General features: G+C 54.3%; 3 protein-coding genes across 3 annotated transcripts; 2 read left to right on the forward strand and 1 right to left on the reverse strand.

Moving 5' to 3' along the window:
- Positions 1-486: 486 nt before the first annotated feature.
- MFIFM68171_04161 (uncharacterized protein) lies at positions 487-2,174 on the reverse strand (the record flags this gene model as incomplete). The annotated part of the gene is made up of 4 exons (XM_071059581.1): positions 487-863; positions 922-1,026; positions 1,088-1,752; positions 1,813-2,174. The coding sequence occupies 4 exons, from the start codon at positions 2,172-2,174 to the stop codon at positions 487-489; spliced, it is 1,509 nt and encodes a 502-aa protein (XP_070915682.1).
- Positions 2,175-2,650: 476 nt separating this feature from the next.
- On the forward strand, positions 2,651-3,271 carry MFIFM68171_04162 (uncharacterized protein; the record flags this gene model as incomplete). The annotated part of the gene is made up of 4 exons (XM_071059582.1): positions 2,651-2,741; positions 2,864-2,898; positions 2,955-3,012; positions 3,090-3,271. 4 exons carry the CDS (start codon positions 2,651-2,653, stop codon positions 3,269-3,271), a joined length of 366 nt encoding a protein of 121 aa, XP_070915683.1.
- A 4,682-nt stretch (positions 3,272-7,953) lies between these two features.
- Positions 7,954-10,399, forward strand: MFIFM68171_04163 (uncharacterized protein; the record flags this gene model as incomplete). The annotated part of the gene is made up of 5 exons (XM_071059583.1): positions 7,954-8,138; positions 8,192-8,461; positions 8,528-9,538; positions 9,590-10,172; positions 10,235-10,399. 5 exons carry the CDS (start codon positions 7,954-7,956, stop codon positions 10,397-10,399), a joined length of 2,214 nt encoding a protein of 737 aa, XP_070915684.1.
- Positions 10,400-14,016: the final 3,617 nt, after the last annotated feature.

Here is a 14,016-nt window from a genome sequence, read left to right on the forward strand (position 1 = left end):
CCAGACACGTGCGCAAACAGGGATCTGGAGATTGGGGAAGCGGTGACACTAACAATTTTTCCCCCTCCAATGATCTGACATCTCCTCACTTCCGTCTCGAACTTCCCTCGCCAAGAGCGAAGTGGGCGGAACTGAACTGTTGGTTGTATTGCGGAGATTATGTCGTCACTTCACTTCCCCCCACCCTTCCCGCGGTTCGTCCTTTTGTGCCTCGGCGTTGCATCCGCTGGGTCTCGCGTTGCATGGTTCTCTGCTGGCGGCTGTGGGATTTGATAAAGATCGCTCGCTTACTAGTCGGCGTGGTCGTCCTTTCTAATTTGTGCGCGTCAATGGACTTGCCGATGCTGCATCGGCTACTCCGCTCCAGTCGAAAGCGTCCGGGTAGCGCAATCCGGTTGGGCCGCATCATCGGGTTTGTCATGTTCCAAGTCAAAAGACAGCGTTTTGTTTCGAGCCGCGGCATCATATAGGGATATCTTCATCCGATCATGCTCGTGGAAGACTCCGAAGCCGGTTGCCGGCCTCGAGAGCGTAGTCGTCTAGGCCGAGCCTTTTGCTCATAGCAATCGCCTGCTCATATTTCTCACGCGCCTCGTTAGTCCTACCGAGCATTGCGAGGATGGAGCCCAGGTTAGAAAGCGATACGGCACAGGCACGGTCGCATTCCGGGGTCCTCTTTTCGCCTTGCGGCTCGGAGGCATGATTATTGGCATTCTGCGCCCAGCGTTGAGCAGCCTCCAGATAAGACATTCGCTGTTCTGCCGGCGTGGTCCAAGTCTTAGACTCCTCCATCATGCCGTGCGCTGGCGCATCGCCGGGTGCGAGGACGGGGTGCTCAGCAAAGCTGGTTGCGATGTTGTTCACTAATGACACGGCTATCAGTATGGGCTGCGATCCATGGCCAGGCGTTGCAAGACTTACTCAAGACGGCGATGTGACACGGCTCTTGGCACAGTCTGAGGGCTTGAAACCACAGTGGAAGGGCAAGGTGATACTGGCTCCGGCTCTCATAGCTGTGTGCGAGCGCTGCATGTCCCGGTCAGTTTCACCAAGACGTAGAAACCCTGTTAAGGAACCTTGACCTTACCCTCCAGACTTGCACCAACCTCGTCGGCACTCATCCAACCCCCTTCTCCCTCCTTGAGACCGTCCTTGACGCGCCTGCGCATCTCCCTCAAAGTGGTCTCCACCGCCCAGATGAGCCGCTCGTGAGCAAGTTCACGCTCCAAGACATGCTCATCCGAGTAAAGGTTAGCAAGCTTGACGCTGATGCTCACGGCTTTCCCAAGAAGTCTTGTACGCTTGCCCCAAAAGGTCTCCTGCGGCTGCTCAGGAACAGCCGCAGCGGGCTCCCCGTCCTTGGGCGCCGGGTTCCGCTCAACCGTGGGCAGCGTTCCCTCGGCGGCACTCTTCTCCATCACCTCAACCCAGCGTTTGCAATCTCCCAGGAGGTTCTCCAGTACACTAATGGCATTCTGGTAGCTCTCGATCTTCTCGAGCCACGCGGCCACCTGGATCTTGATGCCCATGACGTCGTCGGAAAAATGATCCAACCCCTCCTGGTCACAGAGTTCCAGGGCCTGTTTGTAGTATTTGAGCGCTCGTTGCGGGTCGATCTCATGGTTGCTGAAGTAGAGAGCCTTTCGCAAGGCCTTTGCTACAGGCTCCGGATATCGCGTGAATTGTGGGCTGTTGAAATAGTTGAAGTATAGCGAGACGCAGTAGGCGAGGAGCGCGAGGGTGCCAACCACGCTGCGCCTTGAGGGTTAGCGGTGGATATGATGTTTCTGTCCTGAGCAGGGAGTGCCTTACGCGACTACAACGCTGAGACCCTCTATGGGGTTCTTCCGCATGACCTCCCTCAGACTCGTACTCTTTATGGCGTGCCATGTGCGCTTCGTGTCGCCCACAATGCCTCGCCATAATAGTGTTTTCAGAGATACCTTCGGCTGCTGTACCGTCTTTTGGGATGAATCCTCACGGCCGGGGTATTGCGGGGAAGTTGATTGGAAACGACATTGGTGGTTGGTAGAAGATATGCTGAGCGCCAATGCCCGTGGCTGCCAGCGTCGATTGCATCCTGATCGTAGAAGAGGCGATCCCGATGGCAAGCGTTGTAGAGGGAGTCTAAGTGGACCGGTAGACCGGAGACTAACGACTCTTGAGATGGGCATTGTGAAAGGGCCGACGGGGATTAGAGCTCAATTGGGCCGATTAATTAAGCTGGTTTTGTCCGCATGAGGCCCGGGCTGGTTGTCGAGCTCTTGTTTGGGAATTGCATTCCCAAAAGTCGTACATGCACTGGAGGTCAAAGCTTGAGTTACTGGAGCTCACTCTTGCATCTTTCTGCCTCAGGCTGTGCAGACCCTTTGCTTGGCTCCCAACAGCCGCTGCACGTCATTGCCGGATCCTTGCACGTTCCCGAGGTTCATACCAGGCTCCACTTGGGCTTTCACAGGAGGAACTCGGGAACAGAACATCTCGGCGCTACAATCTTTCGTGACATTGGCAACATAGTTTTCACGCGACTTACCGAGCCCCTCATTGGCTTGACAGTGTCTTCTCTGCCCGGCACTCAATCGGATACAAAGGAAGGCTCACTTGGAAATCCCCAACAGCCCCTCCCCCTCCTGTTTCCAAGAAACCCGCTATGGCCGGCAAGTTTGAGCCCAAAGTCCCCGTCCAACTGGATCCTCCAAAGGACGACCCCATCTCCGTCGAGGAGCTGGCCAAGGCGAACGGTATGAGCCTATTTTCTTTTTAATTCTATTTCTTTTGAGCTCTCCAACCGGACTGATTCTTGGGCCCCCTGAATCGGTATCTTCGCACCTTGGCAGACAGCCCACTAACATTCGATATCCAGGGGAGGACGGTGGAAAATGCTATGTTGCCATCAAGGTAAACGCTATGCTTTTAACAACCTAGCCGCATATCTGACCGACCACCCATCACAGGGCATTGTGTATGATGTAACAGGGAACAAGGCCTATCAGCCTGGCGGCGCATACCACGGTAGGTAACCCATACGTTACTTATCGCTTGCAACTTGCACCTTACATATGGGACCCCCTACCAACACTCCGGGACAGTATTCGCTGGCAAGGACGCCTCCCAGGCCCTAGGCAAGACCTCGACCAAGCCCGAGGACGTGAAACCGGAGTGGCAACACTTATCCGACAAGGAGAAGTCGACCTTGAACGACTGGGTTACTTTCTTCTCGAAACGGTACAACGTCGTGGGAAGGGTAGAGGATGCAACGAACTTTGAGTAAGGGCAATACCGTGGTTCAAGTTGTGTGTTCTGCGAAGCGACCAGCTGGCAATAACAATTGTTTGACCCAGACATCATATTCATAGCGCATCTATGAAGGCCGTTTGAACCTAGCATCGGCGGATACGAGATGCTGATATGTGCTGTCCCGGCGGAGCATGTTTATTACCGCTACCATGTGAATTTCATGTGACATCGTGTCGGTCAAGGACCGCCGAAGCACACCTTCAGCCACATCAAAAAGGTCTACCGCAATAGAACGAGCATTCATCACATTCCAGACCCGGCCCCATCGATAACACTCGTATTATTCCGTGCAGAAGCATTCTACTCCGGAATGTCGCGCCAAGTGCCATTGTCCCACCTCACTGCCCTTCAATAAGTCGCCTAAGCACAGAAGGGTCTACCATATCTCCACATGCAATATATCCTTCTCACGGACGGACGTAGGTAGACGAAACATATCGAGGATGCCCGTCTTGATAGCCTTTTTCTTTTCTTTTTCTTTTTCTTTTTCTTTCTCTCTCTCTTTTTTTTTTTTTTTTGTGCTCACGCAAAGGACCTCTTAGACGATAAGGCCCATGTGGCTGCAAGTTAATTGGGGAAAATGCTAGCTGTGACACGTAATACACACCCCATTAGCGAATTAGTGCCGGACGGCCAGTGCCGTACGATGGAATTAGATTCAGTTGCTACTAAGGTATGTGGGGGGAGATGGTACCTTTCGTTTGGAGGATGTGTAGGATTTATAGGGCATTTTGAGCGGGAACACCTCGCTGCCACTGCCAAGATTCAAATCTAATGTGTCCGGTGCCCATGATGTTTCCAAGCGGTGAGTGCGATCATTGATCAAGATTGCCAGCTTAGTGGACAACGAGATTCCGTGATTTAACTAGCCCTATCCCAAGTATCATGCAAACGGCCGAGTCACAGACTCCGCTTCCCATAACAACAACCCTCATCCCCCCCTCTTACTACACAGGCTTGATGTTGTCCGAAGGGAGGGCGTTCTAGCCGAGCGGCTGAGGCCCCGACACCTCCGGAAACGAGATATTAAATAGAGGAATATTAAGTCCCAGTGTGTTTCTGTAACCATCCAGGGCCACCTCTCGGTTAGGGGATCACCCGGTATCTATTTCTGGGTGCCATGGCCTGTTAGAAGTGTCAGAATTGGCCCACAGTGACAAGATTCGACCGATGGCATACCTTGAGCCTGAGAGTAATAATAGGCCGCCTCCTGTTCCTGCCTGCGCCTCGCTTCGATGCATACCTCACATTCATAGGTTTGATCGTAGCTATTCCGCAGTTTCTTGACCTTATTGCACCAGTGCTGCGGGTGGTTCCGCGCATAGTGACAATGGCATTTGAGCCGAAAGGTTGAGTGACCGCAGGTGAAAATGAACTCGTCGTAGTCGCACATGGTGACGTCTCAGGACAGGCTACAGGTTGTCTGCTTTTTACGAGCCGGCAACAGGGGCTAAGGGTGAAGCACCGGGGACGATCGAGTCGACTGGCCAAGGGGGGTAAGAAGTGTCGCCTCAGTACACCGCCTACGCGCCTGGATTGGGATGTCGTTAAGACGTGTTACTGGCTTAACACAGCTCGAGGTTGCTTGAATGGTCAAGTCCCAAGAACTGGAGATCTGGGCGGTTCTTATATGCTCGCAGGGCCGTAGTCAACCTCAGTGGGGCTGTAACCGCCTGGCCGCACGTCAAAGAAATGGCAATGATGTTTCCATCGAATGTTCGGCATCATACGCTATTGACAACACATGCATGACCCGGCTGTCTCTCGGCACAAAGACGCCGTGGCGGAAGACTGTGGAGAAGCACAATCCTCGGATGCGGTGATGACAGAAGGTTGGCACAGGTTCGGGGATGATAGATCACAAACTAGACAAATGATAGCAAGGGAACCATTCGTTGTTCGACTGGAGGTGTGGCTTCTGCCCCATTCATGGCGTTGATGACGATAACTTGCTGTCTGCCGTGTCGGCCACGCCTCTGGACATGGTGCACCATCCTGCAGCTGAGAGCAAACAGCAGAGAGCGGGGCATTTGGCTGATCCTTCTGAGCGTGTAACTTTCGGACCCTTCCCAATATTCTCTATTCACAAACGATAAAGGGACAATGTTTCCAGGACGTGCATTGTCGTCCGTCACGCCTCGTAGGTACTGGAACCGGGAGAGATAACATCTACTTCTAGCGTGCTGTGACGTTAAACACAAAGCCAAGAAACATGCTCGGCCAATGAGGCCAGTGAGGTAGGACAGGCCACCGCCTGCTCGAGCCTAGGTCCGTAGTGTACTTGGTTCTCCGCATCCTTGAACTGAAAGAACTCAGCAAAGATTGTGTTCAATTGTCGCCGGCCCGCTTCGGAAGGTGTCCGGAAGGACAGTCCTGCAGAGTGAAAAGTATGGTTTTGTGCGGCTGATGGTTTCGGGTTTGATGTGTGATCGATCCGAATCTGCAGGGCGGCAAACCCGACTCGATGATTTAAAGGCCTAGTTGTTAGGATATGACCTGTCTCCATGAAACTGAGAGTGGCTTAAGCAAACTTTCTCGTGGCTGTCTGTGATTACCGGGTTTGTCTATACGCGGCGGCAGACGGAGCTTGAGACCTTTTATGTCATGTCACACGAACTAGTACCGCCGTCCAATCCAAGTGGATCACCAAGATCTAACGTAATGATGCCAGAGGGGGAGTAGGGAAAAAAAAAAAAAAAAAAAAAAAAAAAAAAAAAAAAAATATAGAGAGAGAGAAAGGGGTGGGGGGGAGAGGGAAAAGAAAGAGGGAAAGAAAGAAAGGAAAAGAAAAGAGAAAAGGGAAGGAGGGAAGAGGGGGCGGGGCTGCCGCTTGACACTCTGGGAGAGTTGAGGCCTACAACGTAGCTTCAGGCGAGCGGGCTGGAAATTGTAGGCGAGGACAATTCCGCGGATGCTGGGCCGAATTGGCTACCCATCATCGTACAGATGGGAAGCATGCTCGACCTTCATAGGAACCCAACGCCATTCGCGAGTCTACGCCGCTTGGAGGAATGGGAGCGGCGGGGCTACAGAGAGGAAGTGTTTCAAGGCAACAGAAGCGAGAGAGGATGGGGGAAGAAAAAGATGAATGGAACAAACGAACCAGTAAGCCAGCAAGACCGTATTAGACGAGAAAATAGAATGATGGTTAGTTTAGCATCACTCTCGACCTTGGACCTACGTGTAAAAGTAGATATGGGACACGAGATGTCTTGCAGACGCGGCGGGATCTTGAGGCCGATGGAAGTATCATCGACTCGTCCACCTTGACATGTTGGCTTGACCGTTTGCGGTTCTGCACTGGGCTCTTGCCGTTTATGACGCTGAATCGGCGCGTTTGTCCGTGGCAAGCGGGTGATGCTGAAGCTGGTGCTCGTGCCGCGTGTGGCACTCGTCCAAAGGCACTGCATGTACTTTAGGTTCGCTCGAAGGAATGTCCAACCCTCGAAATGCGGTGGAAGTCGCTCGTCTGACTGGGTTGAACCTTATCACCACGTGATCGGCCTGCGGGGCGCACCAAAGGCGTGATCACTCCCTGCCTCTCACCGAGAAATTATTGAGCCGCTGTGATTGGCCAGCCGCTGCCACCGAAAAGAAGGCAACCGGGAAGCAGGCATGGGAAAGTGAGGCGGGCTGCTTGGCGGGACATTCTGGTTGCCTTGCCATACACTGGTCAAGAGTTCCGACGTTTTGCGAACCACAGTCTCAGTCCGCCGCGGGCATTCGTCATTGTCGTCAGAAGCGACCGAGGAGCAGCTTTCCATCCATTTCCTGCACACGCTCTGCACATGCCTGCCACTCCGTCTGAAATGCTCAGTCACTTCATGGGAATAGTCCGTCCTGTTCCGCGACGGCAGTTCCTCTAGACGGTGTCGACGGCCTTCTATCCAAACCCCCGTACACCCAGGTAGCGCACGTTTATCCGATCATTTGCTGTCAAAGTAAGGCTGTCGAAGGTTCTCCAGGGGGATCTGTACGTTTTGTCTCGACTTGCTACGTCGCTCGAATATCTGGTTTGGCGATGGCCAGCAACAAGCAACACAAGTCAAGCCTACTAACAATCTCTTACGCAGCCCAGTGGCCTTGTATTTGACGGTAGTTCTTCGCTATACAGAGGCGTCGCTACCATGTCCCGACATTTCCAGTGTTCACACCAAGACCAATTCTCAGTATGACTCCGCAGTGTTCATCCATGCCATAAGCGCAGCGCCTTACGCAATCTCTGTTGTTTAGTCCTTCGACCCGGCCCACCATACGCCGGAATCTCCAGACTCACTCAGCATGCACGGATTTCCGCGGCCGGCAGAAACCGGCATGCGCTTCCTCGGCCAGCACCCTCTCATACCTGCCCATAGCGCGAGCGCGTCGTATGGTGGCAATCGGGATGATCAGCGCCTCATACTTTCCGATCCATATTGCCCTCCGTGGAATCCGCTCATAGCAAATGTCGAATCGGGAGGTGGCAATAGCGTAGCGAGGCAGTCAGGCGGGCTATGCTACAATCCGAACTATGCAAGCTTCAATATGTTTCGGGAACCCCAGCCCGCTTCAGAGGCTGATACGGTCAGCCGAAGCGCCGGAAGGTCACTTCACGACTCCGCGTACGGGACTATGACCAGAGGCAGCGTTGGCAATCCGTCGGTTTATGGCGGAGACATGGATCAAAGCGCAGAAACCCAAAACCTCATCGGTCCGTTTCAGCATGGCGTGACTATCTCGACCGAGGAAAAACCCGAAAAACGACGAGCAAAGGCCCAGAGGTCCGCCTCCGCTACCCCAAAGGCCGGTGACTTGACCTGCCCATACTGCCACGAACCGGTCAGGACGCCCTCAGAATTAAAGTAAGTCGCATACCGTCCGCTGCTCACCGTGCGCAGCTGACGTGATGGACAAGAAAGCACAAGGCGAGGCACCAGAAGCCCTTCAAGTGCGATGTACCGGACTGTCCAAAGGCTTCCGAAGGATTTAGTACCAACAACGACCTTGACCGACATAAGCAATGCAAACACGGCATGTTCAAGGGCGTTAAGACCGTATATCGCTGTAACCTGGATCGGTGCAAAGACAAGTCTAAGGATTGGCCGAGGCAGGACAATTTCAAAGCGCACTTGAAGCGAATACATAAGATGGATGATGCTGCTGATCTGGGCCCTTTCACCCACCGGTAAGCCGCACAATACCCACCGGGGGGAGGGGGGCAGAAGCTGACTCTTGTGCCGCCATTCTACAGGCTTTCCAGCTCCACAGACTTGGCTGGTCTTGCGACATCTGAGACGATTGCCTCTGAAGACGGCAGATCTATGGACCGGAACCCAGCCTCGCCGTTGCCATGGACCGAGCAGGATCCGGGCACTGCGGCCCCTGCGAGACTCTTGAACGCCCCGACAGGGGATCCGGAGTTTACCGAGACAAGCAACGCGATCCGGTTTATGAGCCATACACGCTTGCTGGAGGAAGGAGGCTTGTCCCCTCTAAGGAGAGCCCATATGACACAGTTCATTCGAGCCCAGAATCTTTCCCAGAATACCCCTCTTACAGGCCAAGATATCACTCCGTTATTTGCAACGTTCTACGGGTCGGGAGGATCGCTGCAGATTAGCAGGGCTACATCCACAGAGGAGACGCCGCTTGCAGAGCAAGCACCGTGTGTTGTCCCAGATGTCTTATGCCACACCGGGACCGAATTTAGGTCATCGGCGCCGTCGCAGGATACGCAGATTCATCCCAGCGAAGCCATGCAACTGGATGAAGATGATATTCTCGAAGTCGTCAAGGAACATAGCGAGCCTGGGCATCAGAAAGTGGAGCGCGGCTTACCAAATGAGACGGCTGTGGAGGAGCCCTCAGAGAACGCCGCGTCTGAGGACGGTCTACATGACACTGATGTCGAAAACAGCTCTCCGGAGAGCCCGGATGGCGAGGCAGTCAAGTTATCCCCAGGCTACGACTTGGGATCCGCCAGCGCCCCGGAACCTATTGTCAAGGCGTCTCCAACCGAGCCGGAGCAAGGTATCGATATGATTAAGCGTCTGGACCTATCCGAGGAGGGTAGTGTCATTGTTCGGTCGCTGATGGCCCAAGGCATGCTCGAAAAGGTGTTGATGGAGGTTGGATTCCTAAAGCCCCCGGAGCCGGAAACCGAGGGCCAACCGCCGCCGGTCAATCCCCCTGTTCCCAGCGACAAGAATCGAGTCAAGTGCGATAAGTGTCACAAGACTTTCCAGCGGCGCTGCGAGCTCAAGTACAATGACGCCGTATCCCTTTTTAATCACATGCACTAACATGTGCCTAGGAAACACCGGAAGCGGCATGCAAAACCTTACGCGTGCACTTTCGCAATGTGCACCAAAACCTTTGGTAGTAAGAATGACTGGAAGCGGCACGAGACCAGCCAGCACTGCCAGCTCGAGATCTGGCGGTGCGACGAGCCCTCTCTAGACCGCCCGGGTGAGGAGTGCGGCAAGGCATGCCACCGGCGAGAGTTTCTCAAGTCTCACCTAGAGAAGGGTCACGATATCCGGGATCATGACACTCTGGAGAAGAAGCTGGCAGACTGCCGAATGGGCCCCAACTTTGAATCACGTTTCTGGTGCGGGTTCTGCCGGAAGATCATTGAGCCTGCTGGGAAAGTTGGGCCCGCGCACGGCGAGCGGTTCGATCACGTCGACGATCATTTCAATGGCAGGGGCATGCCCAAGGCGGACATCAAAGATTGGAAGTACGTGGACGCCGAGCCGCTTGATGGTCTAGGCACGCCGGAGTTGGGCAAACCCGGCAAGCGGTCTCGCGATTCGGATGATGATGACGCCGCGGCGACTGTGCGGTTAAAACGCACCAAAGGCGAGGACAACCAAAGGGATATTTATTGGACATGTGTATGTTGTCTAACCATCTCCGATTTCCGCTCACGATATTGGTGCTAACGAGTGAATTTCAGTGTCGCTGTGGGTACTACTGGACTAGGGAGACGACGTCCAGGTGTATGGAGTCAAGCTGCGATCATACCCGGTGCCCAAGCTGCACCGTGTTTGTAGCAGGGCCCACGAATGAACAAGAAGCGCGTCGACGGCGGGTTGATGACCTAATGACAGCCATGATATGATACCCCTGAGCAACCTGGATCATTTTGGATAGGCAAAATAGCAGAGTGCATTCTTAGCATTTCTAGTCTGATATATATGGCGATCTGGCTTGCGTGGATAGGACCTTATGTCGTCTACACCGAGGAATCCATCCCTTATGTCCAAAATGCCTCAGGGTGTCGCGTAGAGAGAAAGAGAGAGAAAGAGAGAGAGAGAGAGAGAGAGAGAGAGAGAGAGAGAGAGAGAGAGAGAAGAGAGCTTTAGCTCCTGAGCCACGATGTCAAGCTAGCACCAATACGAATGGGTAAAACCACGAAACCGGTGGGCACGTGCTGAAATCAGGGAGGCCTACTTAACCGGCTCCTTTGATGGCACTCAGGATGCTTCGCGCTGTGCATTACTAGGGCTATTAGGTCCAACTTGTTCTCTCTCGCGCCCGGCCCCTAACATGCTCGCCCCGATTGCGCCGGCCCAGGTGCCTTCAAGAGAATTGGCAGACCCAGCGCTGCTACTTCATGTGGTAAGTTCGTATTATGGCACTATGTCTAGAATTGGTGATCCCTGTGAATTTGGGTAATGCATGTTGGGGGAAAGGTTGGTTTCTGTCACTGCAGCGCGCGCCGCCGGGGATTCCCGGCATCACCGTAACGTTAAAGTTTCGTGCCTCGTCTGGCGGCTAGGTCACCTCCGATGGAATTCCCACTGCCGGTGCCAGACCGCGCTGCCGGGGTGGGAGGGGGGTGGTGGGGTTGGGGTTTGGGAGCGACGACGGAGTCTTTCCTACACATCACTCGTTATCGTTCATATACAATATTATGCGAGTCCCGAGATTGCTCGAGGGCATGGATTTAGCTGAGTCTTGGTTTTAAAAATAGGAGTGAACTGGACCAGGAAATATGGAGCCCGCCTCAGCTGAGGGCGGATGGAGGGAGGAAAAGCGGACCCGTCCTCCGGCATCACCAGCCGATTATTCATGGATGGCATCCCGAATAGGACTTAATATTCGATACAGTTAGCAAGTTAGTAGGCGAGATTTCTGTCTACGTCCTTGTGTAACGGCACTGTTTCAGATCAGCGAGGACCCCAACGTTCTAGGTTCTGGCTTGCTGTAGTTGCTGCTGCTGCTGTTGTTGTTGTTGTTGTTGTCTGAGCGAGACTTTACAAATCAGCAGATTGGTCAATTCTTTGAGAAATAGCCGCGTGGCTGGCGCCTTTTCCCCCGGACAGGATCGACAAGAGCAATGGCGGGTGACTGGCGGTAGACACGTCACCGGGACGGATTGCAAAATCTCTTTCCTTTTTTTTTTTTTTTTTTTTTTTTTTTTTTCCCTCGCTTTTCCCGGGTTCTATGCATCATCCGGAGAGCACGAGTTGACTTGACATTTAGTGTGCGTTCGAGTGGCGCAGCGTTTCACTAACCACTCCCGAGGATGAAGGCGGGAGGCCTTGATCGGGACCTCTTGGGCATGCCCGCCGTGTAAGCCAGCTAGTTCGTGTGTGGCTCGTTTGCGAAGCCATTGGAGCCTGACCAAACCGGGAGGATCGAATCTGGACGAGTTCCTGGGATGGGCGGCTTTTCAGGTTGCACATTTCGGATTTTTCTGGACATATCGTGTGCTGGAAGGTAAGGGGGGTGGGTGGAAGAGACGGTGACACCCGGCGACCTTGATGCACCATGGCCGCCGTCTTTGGCTTCTTGGCACTTGGTATCTTCTTGCATTGTCTAGTGAGTTGTGCCTTTACGGAGGTATTGTCAAGGTGGTAATAATCGCCGAGTCTTCAGCACAGCTTTGCTTCCAGTGTTACCTCGGGGACAAGGGGTGGGGAGGGGGGTAGAAAGGGGGTGTGTGCCGAGAGTGAAGTAACCACACCTCCGTACGGTGGATTCCGACGCCTTGCTAGGTTCATTGCCAGCGTCACAATGCATTACTTTCCCGGTTTGATGCCCAGCAAAACTGTCCTGTTTGTTCGGAGTTGGGCCAATTAGCCAGTGCAGCTTGACCGAGACAGAGAGATGAGAAAGGAACGTTGTGTCCCTTAAGAGCACGGTTTATTAAAGACGACATCAGCAATGCCGGCTCGATTCCGTTTGCATCTTCAAGGACCGGCATAGTATGTACAATGGCAACTTGCCGTGCGCATCTGCGTTTTGCTCGCCCCGTTTGATATGCGTGGGCGGCCAGGTCGGCCTAGGCGGCGACAGGCAGCTAGCGTTGAAACGCCAGCTCCTTTCCGCTTTACCGCAGCGCCGGGATCAAGATAAGCTCCTCTACCACCGTCTGTCTGACGCCCGAAATAGCCGCCGAGCGCACATATCTTGCTGCTCAAGTTCGGGCGGGGGTTATTGGCTCGGGCTCAAGCCACCCTTTTCAAGTCGGACAGACAAAAGCGATAGCGCCAACCATGCGGGCTGGAGGCGGCGGGCCAGAACACGGGGACAGATTGGGGGCTGAACGGGCTTTTTCACGAATCGCTGTGTGTGGACGGGGATGCAGAGACAGGACCTGAGGAGATGCGACTCTGCAGGAGAGAAATTTACAATCTCACCCGCGTGGTCAACCACGGGGCCGTAACCCCATCATGACAGTAGGAGACGGGTAAGGGGGAAGAGAAGGAAGGGGGGGGGGGGGGGGGTTTGGTTAAACCGAAACCCTGTCCGTCTTGCGCCGTCCACGGCAGAACATTCCGCAGAATGTTTGCTTGATGGTGAAAGAGGAAATGGCCTCCCCCGATGAAGAGCAGAGGGTTGCAGAGGGGTGCAGTGGCATCCAGATGAGGGGCCACCCAAGGCACTGGATAGCCGGCCGCCCAATCAGGGTCATTGAGTAATGTCGCGCTATCGCCGTCTCACTCTGGCTGGGCGCGACCCCACCTTCCAGTCTGTGGCTCTCATGATGCTCCCGTCGCAATCGATGGTCGAGCTACCGAACCATGCAGGGCAACCGAGGAATCGATCGACTGCATATCGCGGTATCCAGATGCGCCGGCGGTGAGGTGTCAAAAGCGGTGACAGACAGGGCTGGAAGATGCACATTGCCGACCGACGACGCTCGAAAACACACATTTTGCTGGCATTTCCGCTTCTCCGCCGGCAGCTCGTCAATGGTTCTATACGTACAGTACTATGGTAAGGCCGGCCAGGAACACATAACACAGCACACTAAGCTGTGTGGGCCTCAACCTCGGACCCCGGATCCTCGCGGAACCTGCCGGGCAGCGCCAGGGACGTGGCCTCTTGACATGGGGGGAGAGGTAGAAGGCAGGGTTGAGGGGGCAGGCCTCTCCACTTGCAGTATCTTTGGCCCTGTCGGGTCTCCGTAAACGCGCCGCCCACCACTCGGCAGGCCATGGGTCCGCCGGACACACCGCTGCTGCGCTTGCCTGCTCCTGGCGCGTCGCTTCTCCTCACCAGGTGGAATGTGATATGGAAGTTTTCGTGGCCGCCATACCCGAACCTAGGGCAAATGCATCGAATACGACGGTCTGGGGAAAACAAAGACACACGCAACCCTCGCAGCTCGTGGGGGCGCTTTTCTGGCCTGAGGTGGTCAGCCACCGCCATCTTTTTCCGCCCCAAGCCGACCCTCCGTCCGCTTCTTCTGCATCAACACCAGCCATACAGCCCGGGATGTCGAGA

Source organism: Madurella fahalii (assembly GCF_045866475.1).
Source record: "Madurella fahalii IFM 68171 DNA, scaffold_2, whole genome shotgun sequence".
NCBI lineage: Eukaryota > Fungi > Ascomycota > Sordariomycetes > Sordariales > Madurella > Madurella fahalii.